Below are 16,336 nucleotides of genomic sequence, written 5' to 3'. Positions count from 1 at the left end.
TAAAATATATATATATATATATATATATATATATATATATACACACCTCTATGAAACTCATCCTCCAAAAGAAACAGATCTTGATCAGATTTTGTTTTTGTTTTTTGCTTAACTGTATTCTTATCTTTACCCAATTTTCTTAAATATATTTGCAATGAATATTAGCACCTTATATTGTTTGGGATTTAAAGTCTTCCATGTTAGTGATTTGTTCATGTCTATCTTTTCATATTTTGCTTTGTTTTTTCAGAAATGTGTTTGTTATAGAACTGTGCTAATTCATAGCATTTAGATGGTTGGAAAGTGTTAGCAGTGTTTTCTGTATTACTATAGTTGTTAGGTATGTTCTTTTTCTAAAGTACTGGGACTTATCTGGCAGGAAATACGAATATTATTAGAGGATAACCCTGACACAACTGTCTTTCCAGTTCCTACTTTTTGTGTGTTTCTAACGTATAATCAATTTGGTTAGGATTTATTTATATCTAGTAAACTAAGGCTTACATACTCAACTTTTCTAATGCAACTTTTTCTAATACAACTTTTCTAATGCAACTTTTCTAATTGACCCTTATCAATAACCATACATTTTGTTACCTGTAGGCTCTGACAATTATATATAACAAATGTAGTTTCCTTTGTGCTTCTCTGTTTATTTCTTAAAGTTCTTAAATGATGATGGATAATTCATATATTTTTTTAATGAATAAGGCAAAAAATGCTTTTCCTTTAACACTATAGCATGTAAGTGAGGCTAACATGTCTATAGTACTGGCTATTGTACTTGATACTTCAGGCAAATTCATTGATTTTTCTGCCTAACTTTGGTCTTGATGCAAAGACTACATGTGATTCCTAGCCCTGGTTTTGCTAATTCTTCATTTATTTTAAAGGGTATCCCAAATTATTTTAGTAGAAACATTCATAGCTAGTATCTGATTGGGGTGAAGGAAGATAAGGTATTAATATTACACTACTTGAACGCTGTTAACCTAAAAAAATTAAGCCAGCCTGAGCAGCTTTAGCAGCCTTCCTCAGCAACATCCAGCATCCAGGGATATTGAAGACCTTTTTCAGGTACCATGGAAACGTGTGACTGATACTATCATGGTGTAGTGAAAAGCACTGGCATTAGAAGTGAAGAAACCACTTTTTTGAGCCCAGTTTTGCAACTGACAATATGACCCCAAGCAAGTCACTTAAATGTAATCTTAACCTAATAATACAAGGTTGTTGTGAAGATTAGATGGGAAGGACACTTAAATGATCCTCGATTTCTTCATGTGTAAAAGGAAGGGATTAGTTTGGATGAACAATAATATTCCTTGAGGTCTAAAATTCCAGGTTTTCAAAATAATACAAATGATGTTTTGAAAAGTATAAAGCTTCATATGTAGTGAATTTACAGAGTCAAATAATTTGGCAGGAAATTGTGACCAAAGGCATGACATTTGTAGATTCTTTACAGCATGATGGAAGATGATGGCTGATAAGCTATCACATTCTCTCCCATCCTTCTATGGGATTTAGTTCGAAGTTGTAGCTTCTTCTCATTAATGCTGTTCTTATTCCATAGTCGCATGTTTTAATGGAGACTGACCAGCAAAATTTTGCTGTATATTGAGTTATCTTCGATGTGTTTATTTAAAGATTGACCATTCATGTTTCAAGTGTTGCATTTAAGGTTTTTGATGAACTCCAAAAAGCACTGCATGAGTTACTTTTTTTTAGCTTTTATTTATATCAGATGCTATTGTGACTATTAAAAGTGGTTTAATTTCTTAAATGTACGGATTAGATTGGGTCTGAAAAGTGGAAAGTGATGAAAGGCAGACTCAACTGCAATACCCAGACTTAACATAATATTGAAATAGAAGTTAGTTACTTAGAATTGAACCATTAGCTTTCAAGTTATTTGAAGATTGTAATCGATTAATGGGGTTTATAGACTCTTGTCTTCTAGTAGTAGTGATGTTCTTGAGGAAATCAACATTTGTATTCTATATTTTAAAACTTGGCCATATAGAACAAAAGAAAATACTTTCAAGCTAATTTCTTTTCCAGTACCAAAAAACTGAAACAAAAGGATGTAAAGTTAAAAATAAAAGCTTCACTTCTAACCCCACCTCCACCGTTATCCTTCCCAAGCCCAGAGATAAATGCTGTGAACAGATTTGGTGTGTTACCACCAACCCTTCCAGAAATTCTTAGTAATTTATTCATTAAGTAAGTAATTCATTCTTAGTAATTTATTTTCAGTTATATCTTGCCCATCTTTCTGTATCAGTACACACAGATCTACCTTTTTTAAAAAATAAATTTATTTATTTATTTTTGGCTACGTTGGGTCTTCGTTGCTGCACGCTGGCTTTCTCTAGTTGCGGCGAGCAGAGGCTACTCTTCGTTGCAGTGTGCGGGCTTCTCGTTGCTGTGGCTTCTCTTGTTGCGGAGCACAGGCTGTAGGCACACAGGCTTCAGTAGCTGTGGCTCGGGGGCCCTAGAGCACAGGCTCAGTAGTTGTGGCACACGGGCTTAGTTGCTCTGCAGCATGTGGGATCTTCCCAGACCAGGGATAGAACCCGTGTCCCTTGCATTAGCAAGTGGATTCTTAACCACTGAGCCACCAGGGAAGTCCCAGATCTACCTTTTATTACCCTTGTAAGCAGGATTGTTTCTTTTTCATGCGTAATGTCCCATTGTATGGCTATACTATAATTAAACAGTCTCCTGTTTCTGAACATTTAGGTTTTTTGCATTTAACACAATACAACCATGAAGATTCCTATAAGTATGTCTTCGCACACCTTTGCATAAGATAAATCATAGCAGTGGAATTGCTGGCTCAAAGGATACATTTATTTAACTTGAATTTTCTTGATTTTGAGTTAGATTGAACATTTTCTCATATGTTAATTGTCAGATTTTGTGTTTTGCTAGACTACCTGTTCATATCCTTTACACATTTTCCTATAGATTTTACTCATTTTTCTTCTATTGGTTTATTCATATTACTAGAATTCTGTGTGTTATGAAATTAGTTATATATCACTGTATTGACAGATATTTTCCCAATTTATTCTTTGATTTTTGTTTTATTTCTGTTTATTTGCTTACTGTTTTGCTATTCATTAGTTCCCTGTGCCACCAGGGAAGCCCTGTGTTTTATTTTTAACCCTTCACTTTGATTATTAAAATGTTATTTTATTCTAGTACTTCTGTAGTTTCATTTTGTACAGTTAAATCAGTGATCCATGTGGAATTAATTTGGTGTAAAGAGAGAAGTAGGAAAAAAATAGAGAGAGAAGTAGGAATCTAGCTTTAGCCAGCAAGTTGCTTGAAGCACCATTTACTTGAAAATGCATGTTTTTGACCAATAATTTGAAATGCTGTCTTGATTTCTTAAATTCCTATGTTTGGATATATAGGATTTTATAAAATCCTATTGCATTTTGGTCAGTTTCTGGAATCTGTATTCTTTCTATTGATATGTCTGTATACAATTTCCACTAGCATCAAACTGTTTCACGCCTGCAACTTTATAAATTGTATTAATATCTGCTAGGGTAGTTCTCATTCTCTTTTCATAATTTACTGGATAATATCACTCTTTTTTCTAGATAAATTTCATTATAATATTGTCAGATCACTTTTCCCCCTCCCCAAAACAAATGAACAAACAGCATTTTGGGATCACATTGAGTGTGTATGTATAAAAATGGGGTGGGGGAATAACATCTTTATTATAATGAATTTTTTTATTCAAGAATAAGACATGGGGCTTCCCTGGTGGCACAGTGGTTGAGAGTCCGCCTGCCGATGCAGGGGACACGGGTTCGTGCCCTGGTCTGGGAAGATCCCACATGCCGCGGAGCGGCTGGGCCCGTGAGCCATGGCCGCTGAGCCTGCGCGTCCGGAGCCTGGGCTCTGCAACGGGAGAGGCCACGACAGTGAGAGGCCCGCGTACCGCAAAATAATAATAATAATAATAATAAGACATGGATTTCCATTTTCAAATTTTCCGTCATTCCCCTCAGTAGACTGTTACAGCTTTTAACATACAAATTCTGCATGTTGTTAAACTTATGTGTAAATATTTATCTTTATTACTCTTGTAAGCAGGATTGTTTTCCTTCCATTTTTCAAACTGATTATTGTTTATATAATAAAGTTACTGGATTTTGTGTACTTGAGTTTTCCAGATACTGTCATCTGAAAGTAATTTCTACTCTTCCTCTCCAATATTTGATGCTTCTTTCTGTTAATAATTTATCATTTCTTAAAACATGACCCATTTTACCTAGTTTTACAAATTTATTTGCATAATTTATGTTAATAATTTTTATTAATTTCTTCTGAATCTCTGGTTATGTCCCTTTTTTATTTGTAATTCCAGGAATTGAGGTTTAATTGCCCCACCCACTACAGTAAATAGTAAAGATACTCTTTCCTCAATATTAGGACCTTTGAAGTTAGAAAATTCTTCCATGCAGTTAATTTGTATGTTTTATCCTGCTGGGTTTTTTTTTTAACTTCTTCCTCCCATAAAAAGTCTATTGTATCAGCCTTCTAAAGCAACTTTATTATGAAATCACTTGTTAGTTTTCTTCTAAATTACATAATTTTAGTTTTTTGATATAGCCTCATGGAACACAATTTTCCAGAATCTTTATATTCTCTTTTGGAATTTCTTCAAGAGATCTAACATTTTTGGCTAAATTTTTGATGTATCTTAGTCGCAGTTACATTGCTTGCCTTTAAAAAATAATAGTCTAGCCTGCTATATATTCTAAATAGCCAGAGTAACTCCATCCTCAGAGCAAATGATATTGAGAACAGATTTTAAAAAGCCTGTTTTGCTTATGTCGTTAACTTTATATTTTTTGAGACAAAGAATTTTTGATCATGTCATGGATAGTGTTTCAGCAGTCTTAAAGATAAATAAAGGCTATTGCATATGTTGGTCCTGGGGTTTCCTGTTTGTCCAGAAATGGTCTGCTCCTTAATTTTGAATGAATTGTGAAATTAGCAAAGAAGAGCATGTTTGTAAGGCAGATAATGGAAATTCCAGGGAAGAGGCAAGGTGGGAGCTAATAGTAATTTATGTGATGCATATGTTTAAATATGTGTTAGTGTTTACATGTGTTTTTGTACAGGTATGATCAAATACTAATCTGTAAAAAAAAAAAAAAAAAAAAATACTAATCTGTTTTCTAAGACAAAATGAATGTGATGGTTTAATAGTAACTTCAGTAGGTTCCACTTAAACTTTGTAAAATAACAGTATCTTCTAAAAATCTAGCATTAAACACTGGTATAGCTGCAATGGAGTAATCTTGAATAAAGCAGTACAAATAGGTGCTTTTAAAAAGGAAGCAGAAGTGATTTTGTGAATATTCAACTTTCTGACAATACGTTTACTGGGTAAGTGTGCTAATGATTTGCCCCCTTGAGAAAGGTTTTTAGAGGATCAGTAAGGCATTACTTGTATTAGAATAGGATGTTATCAGTTTTCTCACTCTCACCTTTTTTTTTTAGGTCATGGAAAATGGAAGATTTGCAAAATACAAATATTTTACCCATGTCATGATCAATAAAACAGACATGTTAATGATAACCAAAAGGTAACTTTCTTTCTCTAATATAATTTGATAAGGGGTTAACTGATAGCCACTCATGAAGTGAAGCAGTTTTTATTCACATCTTGTTCCACATATTTAACACTGATTCATACTAATTATGGTTCTCTTGCTCTACAAGCCTCGTGCCTAAAACTTTGTACGCATACAGATAAATGCATAACCATGCACAAACATAATTTTAAATTAAATATTTTAGCATTTGTTTCAACCAACTAAATGGATAGAGAAATTCCTGTAAAACCATCCTCTCAAGGGTAGGCAGTACCATTCCTTCCCCCTCTCTGAAAAGGTATGCAATTTCAGGTTGCCCCAGAAGTCAGTAGTCTTCTGGTGGTATCTAATCATTAGAATATAGAGAGATTCACTCACATAAGTAGATATACCACTGGAGACATTAGTTTTTTGGGGGATACTCCCAACTACCGCCAAATCTTCAAATAAACCTGTAGACAGTAGAGGGATACATGTAAAAATACACAGTGGCATAGCCTCGGAGGGGCAAGTGTTTGCAGGAAGTATTATTATGAAACCACGGAAAAGAATAAGCAAGTGCAGTAGTAGGGTGGATTTCTGGATGATGCAGAGTGAAACTGTGGCTGAGGAGGAGAGATTATGGCTGAATAGAAAGGAGTGGCTAATTCAGCTGTGTGGCTTTGTTCACTGCCAAAAAGCTTATATAAGCATCTTGTTGGTTCGAGTTGACTGTTGAACTTAGCAATCATTTTTAATGTTTTTAATCCTAATAATTTCTGAGCCCCAAATTTATAGCACTATCTTAATTTTCTTGTTTAAAAAGTAACATAAAATATAGAAAACTCACACAGTATTAGAAGGTATAGTTGTGAAAGCCAGTATTCATTCCATCTCAGATACCAGTCCCTCTTTTCCCCTTCCTAGAGACAACTACTTTTGTATCTTTGAAATATTCTATGTCTATACAAGCAAACATGCTATCAAAGCATACATCTGCCTATAAAGGCATACACATGCATATTTTAATGTAAATAGGAATCTATTTTAACACCATCCTGTACCTTAATTTTTTACTTAAGATCTCTTTTTATTTATCTATTTATTTATTTTTGGCTGCGTTGGGTTTTCGTTGCTGCACACAGGCTTTCTCTAGTTGCGGCGAGCGGGGGCTACTCTTCGATGCAGTGTGCGGGCTTCTCGTTGTGTTGGCTTCTCTTTGTTGCAGAGCACGGGCTCTAGGCACGCGGGCTTCAGTAGTTGTGGCTTGCGGACTCAGTAGTTGTAGCTCGCAGGCTCTAGAGCACAGGCTCAGTAGTTGTGGCGCACGGGCTTAGTTGCTCCGTGGCATGTGGGATCTTCCCGGACTAGGACTTGAAGCCATGTCCCCTGCATTGGCAGGCGGATTCTTAACCACTGCACCACCAGGGAAGTCCCAAGATCTGTGTCTTAAAGAGTATTCCATGTCAGCATGTGGAGATCTTTCTTAATTTGTAAATGACTGCCTGGTATTCATTCAGAAGTATGTGCTATAATGCACATCTAAGTTGTTTCTGAACTTTTATACTTACAGACAATGCTTCAACAGTCAATTTTCTTCATAGCAGCATTCACTCATGTTTTATTAACCCTTCTCCCCATTGACTGAGGGAAGGGTGACTCATCAGAGTTAAACAAGAGTCAGTTGCAAAGTTTATTATTTCCAGATCTTGCAACATGTTTTTTTCTTTTGGCTGCGATGGTTCTTCGTTGCTGTGCATGGGCTTTCTCTAGTTGTGGCAGGTGGGGGCTACTCTTCATTGCGGTGTGCGGGCTTCTCATTGCGGTGGCTTCTGTTGTTGCGGAGCATGGACTCTAGGCACTCAGGCTTCAGTAGTTGTGGCTTGCAGGCTCTAGAGCACAGGCTCAGTAGTTGTGGCGCATGGACTTAGTTGCTCCATGGCATGTGGGATCTTCCCGGACCAGGGATCGAACCCGTATCCCCTGCATTGGCAGGCGGATTCGTAACCACTGCACCACCAGGGAAGTCCATTGCAACATTTTAGAAATTACTTTCTTCTCAGCATAGTAGACCTCTTTAAATGAGGTCACATAAACCTTGACAGAGTACATGTAGTAAGCTAGTTGTAGTTGATTGAAAGATGATATTTATACTTAGGAGGTCCTTTCTTTCCAAATTTTGCACTTGAAGATAAAGAATCTTTTAATCAGGAGAGGGAGTACTAGGCGCCTGAAATAAGATTAGCCTATCTTTGATTTTTCACATGGTTGAAGATGTACTGGAAGACCAGTAGGTTTGTTCCAGCAGCCCCTATAATCCAAGATTGGTGAAAGAGGGGATCAGAGGTAGAAGATTGAGATGAAAGAAATAAATCTACATTAGCTTTCTCCTTTTCCATTCTAGCCAGGTGCCAGCTGTTTCTTTAATTTAGTCCCTAAACTTAAAGTATATGTCACTTAAAGAAACCTCTGGTTTTACCTACAATTGATGTTTCAACCAGAAAGAAGATTTGGGGAAGAAAGACCTTTGAAGGAAAAATTAAATAGAATTATTATAGACAGAATGAATTTTCATCTCTTGATTTCCTTCCTCAAAATGGGGGTAAAACAAGAATTAATTTTAAAAACCTCTTTCTGATACAGGTTGGTAAATATATTACATGGAGTCTTAGTATTAAAAGCATTTTGTTCTAAAGCATTAATTACATGAAGGTTCTCCAAAATATTGCTTGGTAGCTGGTTCTCTACATTTTTCCTATTTCTTAAAAACATTCCTTATACATTTGACTTTATAAGTACTTTATGTTTTCTAATATAAGTATGTTGTGCTATACATTTCCCACTAAACGTTGCTACATAAATTTTATGTTTTCATTCTCATTCAGTTCAAACTATTTTCTAATTTCCTGTGAGATTCTTTGGCCCGTGGATTTTTTTTAGAAGTATGCTTTTAAGTAAGCATTTGGAAGTATTCTTGTTATCTTTCCGTTACTTGTTTTCTAGTTTAATTTCATTATGATCTGAGAATATACTTTGCATGATTTCAGTTCTCTTAAATTCATTAACGTTTTTTATGACCCAGAATATAGTCTTTTCTGGTGAATGTTCTATGTGCCCTTGCAAAGAATGTGTATCCTGCTATTATTATTATTATATTATTGGATATAAGTGCTTCAGTTTTTAAAGTGGTTTCTTTCTTTCTTTTTCTGAGTGGTGTATTGTTTGTAACAAAAGGAACGTTTGGACAGCTTACCTGTGAGTGGCAGTATAGTTTTGATGAGTTTACCAAAGAGCCATTCATTGTTCATGAGAGAAGGTTGCGCATTGAAGCAAAGGTATGTTGAATAGATTTTTTTGAAAACTTGGAACTGAAGACAACACATTAAAATAGTCTCTACTTTTGTAATGTCTCTCCCTCTTTTTTACATGTTGCTTGGTCTTTGTATGGTTTTTCTTTACACCTGCTGCCTTACTCAAGCTTAAAGAAAAGAAAGCTAGGCCAAGAAAAAATGTGCTACTTTATGTGCTCTTACATGGACCACAACGTTACTGGGCCCTCATTTTATACTCAGTAACAGAACCGCAGCTTTCCCACTGCTATCCAAGGCACTAAAGTGAGATATTTGTACACCTCAGAATCCCTAGCAGTTGCCTACAGAATTTTTTTTCCCTGAAAATCTTGCTGATGGACACTTGAAAAGTTCTCGCTCTAACAGCCCATTATTGATAGTTCTTTCTCTTTTTATAGATATTATCTTCCTAATTCAGTTATAATCTTCTTGAATGCGGAGACCATTTCTCACTCTGATTTCTAGCAGCTAGAACAGTACTTGGTATTTGGATGTTGATATAAAATACAGCAAATTGCTAGTCATTTGGTAAATCATCAGAGTCTCTACATCCATTGTAAGTTGTGATGATTGCACTAGGTACTGTAGGTTGTAGGTGACACAGAGAAATAAAAGATAATGTATTTGGCCTCACAGTATTTGACCAGACACCTATGTGAAAAGGGCCGCTTTGGCACTGGCTATATTAATCAGAAATATGTGACTCAGCCCAAGTTAGTTTTGTTCACTGTTATTTTTGTTTGGTTTGATTTTGAGGGATTTAATTGGCTCATATAACTGAAAAACCCAAGTCTATATATTGTAGCTTAATTATGCTCAAATGCTGTCATTAGTATTTATTCCCACACCCTTCCTCTCCTCCTTCATTTTGTCCATCTTTGCTGCCCTCATCTCTAGGTTCTACTTTCTTCAGTTTGGCTTCATTCTCAAGCAGGCTATCGTTTGGTGACACTATGGCCAGCAGAAGTTCCAGGCTCATATCCTACTAGCTCAGCAGAATGAAAGCTTCTCACTGGGTCTCACTGGGCCACCTTTGGTCACTTCCTTGTTCCTGAACCAGTCACTTTAGTCAGGGGCTGGAATGGGCCAGTTGGCCAGGTGAGGGTCACAGGATCATTGTGGTGCTACCAAGAAGGAAGGGTCAGGTCTATATGAAGTTTTGGGAGTGAAAGAGGGTGAAAAATAGTTACCCAAAGAAGATTCAAGAAATTGTTACTGGAAGAAGGGGCATTGGATGCAGACAGGCAGAAACAACAGATTTCTTCTAGACTAGCCTATAGAACAGAACTGTCCCTAGGCCTTGTGCTTAACTAGTGAAGACCATTTATCCAATCTTACCATTCATTCCAAAGACATGGGGCAGCTCTTAAGTAGACTGGATGTTAGTTTTTGAGGATCTTAGACCAACTTACCCATTGAGAATTTCTCTGATTCACTCAGAAAATGCATAACCCTGTGGCCATATATGAAATGATGGATAGTAGTAGCTGTTAGGCTCTGCTGTAGCCCATATTGCATTTCCTAGCTTCTTTATCTCCAGGGATAAACTTCTTACCTCCTTGATTTCTTCCCCTTTCACCTTTCCCTTGAGACCTTATATCAGCAATCATACTTTTTTTTTTTAATAATCTGATTTCTTCTGGAGTCTGTATATGCATGGTTAGTTGAATTACTTATAGAAATTGTTAGACTAGTAAAATATTGCTTCTTCTGTGTCCTTACCCATGGTTAATAGAAGTAATCACCACACTCCTCCTCGATAATCCTATTCTGTTTGCCCCTCTAATGCTTAACATCCACCATTAGGTAGTTCTCCTCCCACAGACACAACAGAATATCAAAGGGTTTAAAAAGTGGAGGACAGGGCTTCCCTGGTGGCACAGTGGTTGAGAGTCCGCCTGCCGATGCAGGGGACACGGGTTTGTGCCCTGGTCCGGGAAGATCCCACATGCCGCGGAGCGGTTGGGCCCGTGAGCCATGGCCACTGAGCCTGCGCGTCCGGAGCCTGTGCTCCGCAACATAGGGAGAGGCGCGTGTACCGAAAAAAAAAAAAAAAAAAAAAGTGGAGGACAATCGTATAGAATCTAAGACCCACCCTGATTTCTTTGATCCTGAAGCTACATTCTTACTGCATTCTTATTGGTTTAAAATGTCAGAAGTTACATATATAAACACATACATACACACACATACATACCTATACAACACGTGTATATGTATGCACACATACATGTGTACATTATTTTTGAGCTGAATTTATCATGAGGCCATAGCCAGATATCAAGAACTATCTGAGACATTACTTGGAGAGGGAAAACAGTGGTACTGCTTCTAGATTGATCTTCCCATCCTCTGCATCAACCCTTGATGGCTTTAGCAACTGAAATCTCACCTAAAACTTTTTATCTTAGGTTTAGTGATAACGGATGGCTTAGAATTTAGGTTTTTTTTTTCCATTTGTGTTTGATTCTTCTTGATTTCTCATTCTTGGCTTTTTTTTGGTGGCATTTCTTTATGGTATTTCTACAACTCGATTCCCATGTTAATGAAGCTACTTATTCTGTTTATAGGAGCGGGTGAAGTCTGTATTCCATGCCAAAGAGTTTGGAAAAATAATTAACTTCAAGACTCCAGAGGATGCAAGGGTAAATATAGTCAATCTTTTGGTTAAACAGATAGCAGCTTCTCATTTCAAAGCCATGTAAGTTGCATTATTCTTTAAGGCAGATAAGTTGTGTTTGTTTTTTAATTTTATGTTTGCATTTTGACAGTTTTAATATATGTAACTAGATAATATTTTCCCCAAATTATTTTTTCATTAGATTGAATTCAACACACCTACTTGTCTTTGAAATCAAATTGTTCTCTTATTTTAAATCCTAACTGTAATACTTTGCCAAAAAAAGCCAACAAATGAAAGAAATTAATGCACTCTAATGCTAATCTACCAGCTCCAGCAGGAAACGTATAGCCCCACATTGTTTATTTCTCTACTGTACAGCTATAGTGATTTTTTTCCTTTAATTACTGTAGCCTGGCACAAGGGAAGAAGAGCCATGCCTGTGGTTAGAAAATCTGGGTTTAAATACTGGTTCTGTTCCTTCTTGACTGTAGGACCTTGGGGAAGTCAGTTAACCTCAGCTTCCTCAAAATGTGAATTATGTGAACTGAAAAGCACTATACATACTTTAGGGATTATGGCAGTTATAAGGAAGTGCACGGTCAAGAAAAGGAAGACTATGAATTGATTATCTACCTCGTTGGTCACAACTAAGACACTATTCCTGACACTGAAGTATACTCACTCTGCCGTGAAACTTACAATAAGAACACATGGGTTCTTTACTGAATGAATCCCTGGGCCTCCCGACCTCTCTGTGTTGGTCCTGGCTGGTTATGATTATTTACCAGTTCACTTCTCACATCTGGAGCTCAAACCAGAAACCTCTGCCACCCATACACATGTACCTTGGACCATTTAGCATGTGCTGTGCAATTTTCTATCTAGACATTGGGATATAAGGTAACACTGACGTATTAACAGTAGAAAACTGAAAGGAGGCCAAGTTACAAAGAAAGAGGGGTAAAGTTACTACACCCTCAATATGCATGTTGCCTGGAACAGGGAGACAGTAGAGCATGATGACAGCATGACTTTCAGGCCATCTTCTTTGTGCTGCTGAAGGACATTACCTTCAGTTTCTCTGTAATAAGTTTTCCATTTAATCTCTGTCACTGTGTTATTTTATCCCAGAAGGTTTCTTTTTAATCTTCCTGCTCTGCCAGAAACATCCAGAGAAGGCTACTGAGTCCGTTTCTCTTTCTCTACTTACCTTAGAGCTATTTTCACTAGGTTCTTCTTAAGTAAAAAAGCACAAATATCTTTGCTTAAGCTTTTCATAATGGGATAACACCAGTATCACCTCCATGGCTTTTATTTGTCATGCAGGCCTAATGATAATAGACATTATTGACAAAAAGGTTTACACTTCATTTGCATTTTAATTTTGTGATTTCAGATCCTTTCAAATTAGAAAAATGTATCATAAAAGCACCTAATATGCTCAAGAATGTTGCTATGCTACTACCACTGTAGAATTATATGTACTTATTCCTACTCAATCAGTAGAATCCAGTATATGGAATCGTGAAGGTTTGTGATGCAGAATTGGCATAGGTTGAAAGGAATTCTGCATAGACGATTTTCACACTATGCCAGAGTTATTCAATCCAGCTGTCAAATTACCCTTCTCTCAGGATGCTTCATTTTATTTTGCTTATTCTGAAGATGAACATCTAAGTCCGAAGACCTTAGCAAAACATTATTACTACTGTTAAATCAAACCCAGTACCATTGTCCCTGAGTCATCTGGGCCATTTAAGTCAGTGAATGATCTCTCCTGCATAGAGAAGTTAATTATTGGCTATAGCAGTATACTCCTAACTAAACTGGAAAGACAACTTCTAGATTTTCGTTCATTATATTTTGTCATTGCAAGTTCATTGAAGTTAAGTAAATGTTGCTTCATTTCCCCACAACAGTGGATCCTCAGAAAGCTAGAAGAAGCAAGAGAACCTTCCCCGAGCCTCTGACAGAGACTGCTGCCTGAAGATACACAGCAATAAATCATTACAATTTCTACCTTGTACCTTCTAAAACCTGTTTGGGGAGTATAGTATAGAAGTAATTTCAAGTACTTAAAAAAAAAAAAAATCAGAGTCAAGCAAAACAGTTATGTGATGAAACTATTTCAACTCTTTGGGGATCCGTTTGGTTTTCTAACTTGAATCATGCATCTGGTTACAATTCTAATTACTTTATAAAGGAAATATTTCTTTTATGAATCTTAAATATTTGCTCCAGGTGATTCTCTGTAATGGTGGAGAAATTGCCCATATTTAGCCTAAATTTAATGGAGCTAAATGTAATGTTCCTAGTTCACATTTTACAGTTCTATCATGCTTGCTTCATGGTCCCTGAATGAGTGATGGGTATATGATCAAATCAAACATTGCCTTAGTGGTATCAAGATAACCTTGGTGATAGTTTCTTTAGAAACATGAAGTTCTTTTTACAGATAAATATTTTGGTATGATTTTCCTTATTTTTTTTAAATAGAGGGTAGGTTTGAATTACTATTTGAAGTACATAGCATGACTATGAAAAACAATCTTTTTTATTTTATATAATACAGATTGACTAATACCCCTTCAAGCCTCATCCTAAGAAAGGCTTGAAGAAATGAGTGTGCTACCCAAAAAGGGAAAGCCCCTCTCAGAACTTTCAAGCCTTAGAAATACTTCCTCAAGCCAACTCCTTGAGATCTACTTGGTTTACCAAGGTCATGTTTAATAGATTGCTGACCTTAAAGGAAAATTCCTGAGGCCTTAACAATACCAACTTCCTATTCACTGGTAGTATGAAATAAACAAAAGTCCCACCATCTTAATACGAGTTATGCTTCAGAACAGACAGCCCCTCTCTATACGCATGTCGGGTAAGTGTATGTACCCTAAAGTCTAACCCAGTAACCTGTCCTGTTGGCAATAGATTGAGAATTCCTGGTTTGCTTTCTCTACAATTATTCAAGTGAGAATCACTCTTAAGTGTATACTCGTCAGAACAAAAATCATGGGCTACACATTAGTAAAGATGTCAGGGGGGGTATTTTCCTTGATTTTTGTCCAAGATCCTTGTACCTTGATATTAATGGACTTTTTCAAGTGAAAGGGGATGAATATATGATTGTGAACCATGAAGAGAATGATGCAGTGTCTTAGTTATTGAATAATACAAAGTATTTGATGCATGTTGAACGTACCGCCAAATTACTATAAACTGTTTTTAGAATTGGAGACTATATAAGTCAATGGTTGTGAAATTCTCCTCAGATTCCTTGCTTTGTTGTAAAAGCTAAAATAAACAGCATGCCAGACTGTAATTGTATTTCTTCCTGACGAAATCTTGCTACTAAATATTATTGATTTTCCTCTGATTACAAATCTCATTGTTTATTAATAATAGTTTCCTTCAGAATTTTTTTTCTTTGCTGAACATAAATTTAGTCACGAGATGACAAATTTCAAATCTCATCATAGTGCATGCTCCCATGATGACCTTTATTCAAAGTAACATGCACTTTTTCTCTGTTGCTGAGCTCTGCCAATTTTGCATACGTTAGAATTAAACCTAAGAGTAGAGGTAGTCAGAAAGCTTTTATCAGATTGTCCTCATCTGAAATGTTGTTTTACTGGAGTTCTAGTCAGTGCCATTAGCCAAGTACCTCATTACCTACTCCAGTTTCATGACTTTATACTCAGAAAAATACAGACCCATAACTATTTGGGTATCCCATAGTAAAAGGGAAAAGTCTAAAAGAGGATAGAAATTCTTCTGGTATCCTCTGGAGGCCAGGCAAAGTGGGTCTTGTAACTATTATACATGCAAAGCCAGTGTGCCTGTCCTTCCTGTTCCCTTACCAATAAGAACCTAGAAATATCTTTCCTTATTCTTTCTCCACCCATCAGTCATCTACCCACTAACACTTCCCATCAATTCCTGTTTCTAGAATGGAAAGACCCACGATTTCAAGAGCAGTAGTTTATCAATTGTCTTAGAAGATTTTCTTCATCTAAACAAAGAACATAAGTAGATCACTAGATGTGTCAGTCTTTTTAGCGTAACATTTTACAATTATGTGTTTGATTCTGTAGTCTTTTTCTTGAATATTACAGAGTCCATAATCTTATGGTATTTAAAAATAATCTACCCTGAATTACATTTAACTGTGTTTAGTGGCTCTCTGCTTGAGAATTGCAAACTTGTCTTCGTCTTTTGGTAATTGCAATGGAAGATGTCCTGAGTATCCTGTCCTTTATCTCTTTGTATTGATATTATGTGTTAGCTATAGCCCTATACCCTTCATGTATCTTGATATGTGTTTATTGTATGAAGCTGAAGGCAGAGTGTCTGTTCCCTGCCAACTCTCCTCCAGAAAACTATGATCCCTAGACATGGCAACTTTTTTTTTAAGAATCAATTTTATTTTTGGCTGTGTTGGGTCTTCGTTGCTGTGTGCGGGCTTTTTCTAGTTGCAGCGAGCGGGGGCTACTCTTGGTTGCAGTGTGCGGGCTTCTCATTGTGGTGGCTTCTCTTGTTGCGGAGCACGGGCTCTAGGTGCATGGGCTTCAGTAGTTGTGGCACACAGGCTCAGTAGTTGTGGTGCATGGGCTTAGTTGCTCAGTGGCATGTGGTATCCTCCCAGACCAGGGATCGAACCCATGTCCCCTGCATTGGCAGGCGGATTCTTAACCACTGCTCCACCAAGGAAGTCCCTAGACATAGCAACTTTGATTTCTGATACAATAAGAAGCTTG

General features: G+C 36.6%; 1 protein-coding gene across 1 annotated transcript in view; it reads left to right on the top strand.

The window, feature by feature from the left end:
- Positions 1-14,955, top strand: part of VPS13A (vacuolar protein sorting 13 homolog A) — a 231,700-nt gene extending 216,745 nt beyond the window's left edge. Inside the window, exons 69-72 of the mRNA XM_024738949.1 lie at positions 5,536-5,621; positions 8,821-8,944; positions 11,530-11,604; positions 13,502-14,955. Coding sequence (XP_024594717.1) covers positions 5,536-5,621; positions 8,821-8,944; positions 11,530-11,604; positions 13,502-13,552 — 336 coding nt within the window. The 3' untranslated portion in view covers positions 13,553-14,955. The remainder of the gene's footprint in view (positions 1-5,535; positions 5,622-8,820; positions 8,945-11,529; positions 11,605-13,501) is intronic.
- Positions 14,956-16,336: the final 1,381 nt, after the last annotated feature.

This window comes from Neophocaena asiaeorientalis, unplaced genomic scaffold (genome assembly GCF_003031525.2).
Source record: "Neophocaena asiaeorientalis asiaeorientalis breed wild unplaced genomic scaffold, Neophocaena_asiaeorientalis_V1.1 scaffold249, whole genome shotgun sequence".
Classification (NCBI taxonomy): Eukaryota; Metazoa; Chordata; class Mammalia; order Artiodactyla; family Phocoenidae; genus Neophocaena; species Neophocaena asiaeorientalis.
This window is presented reverse-complemented; position numbering and strand designations above follow the sequence as displayed.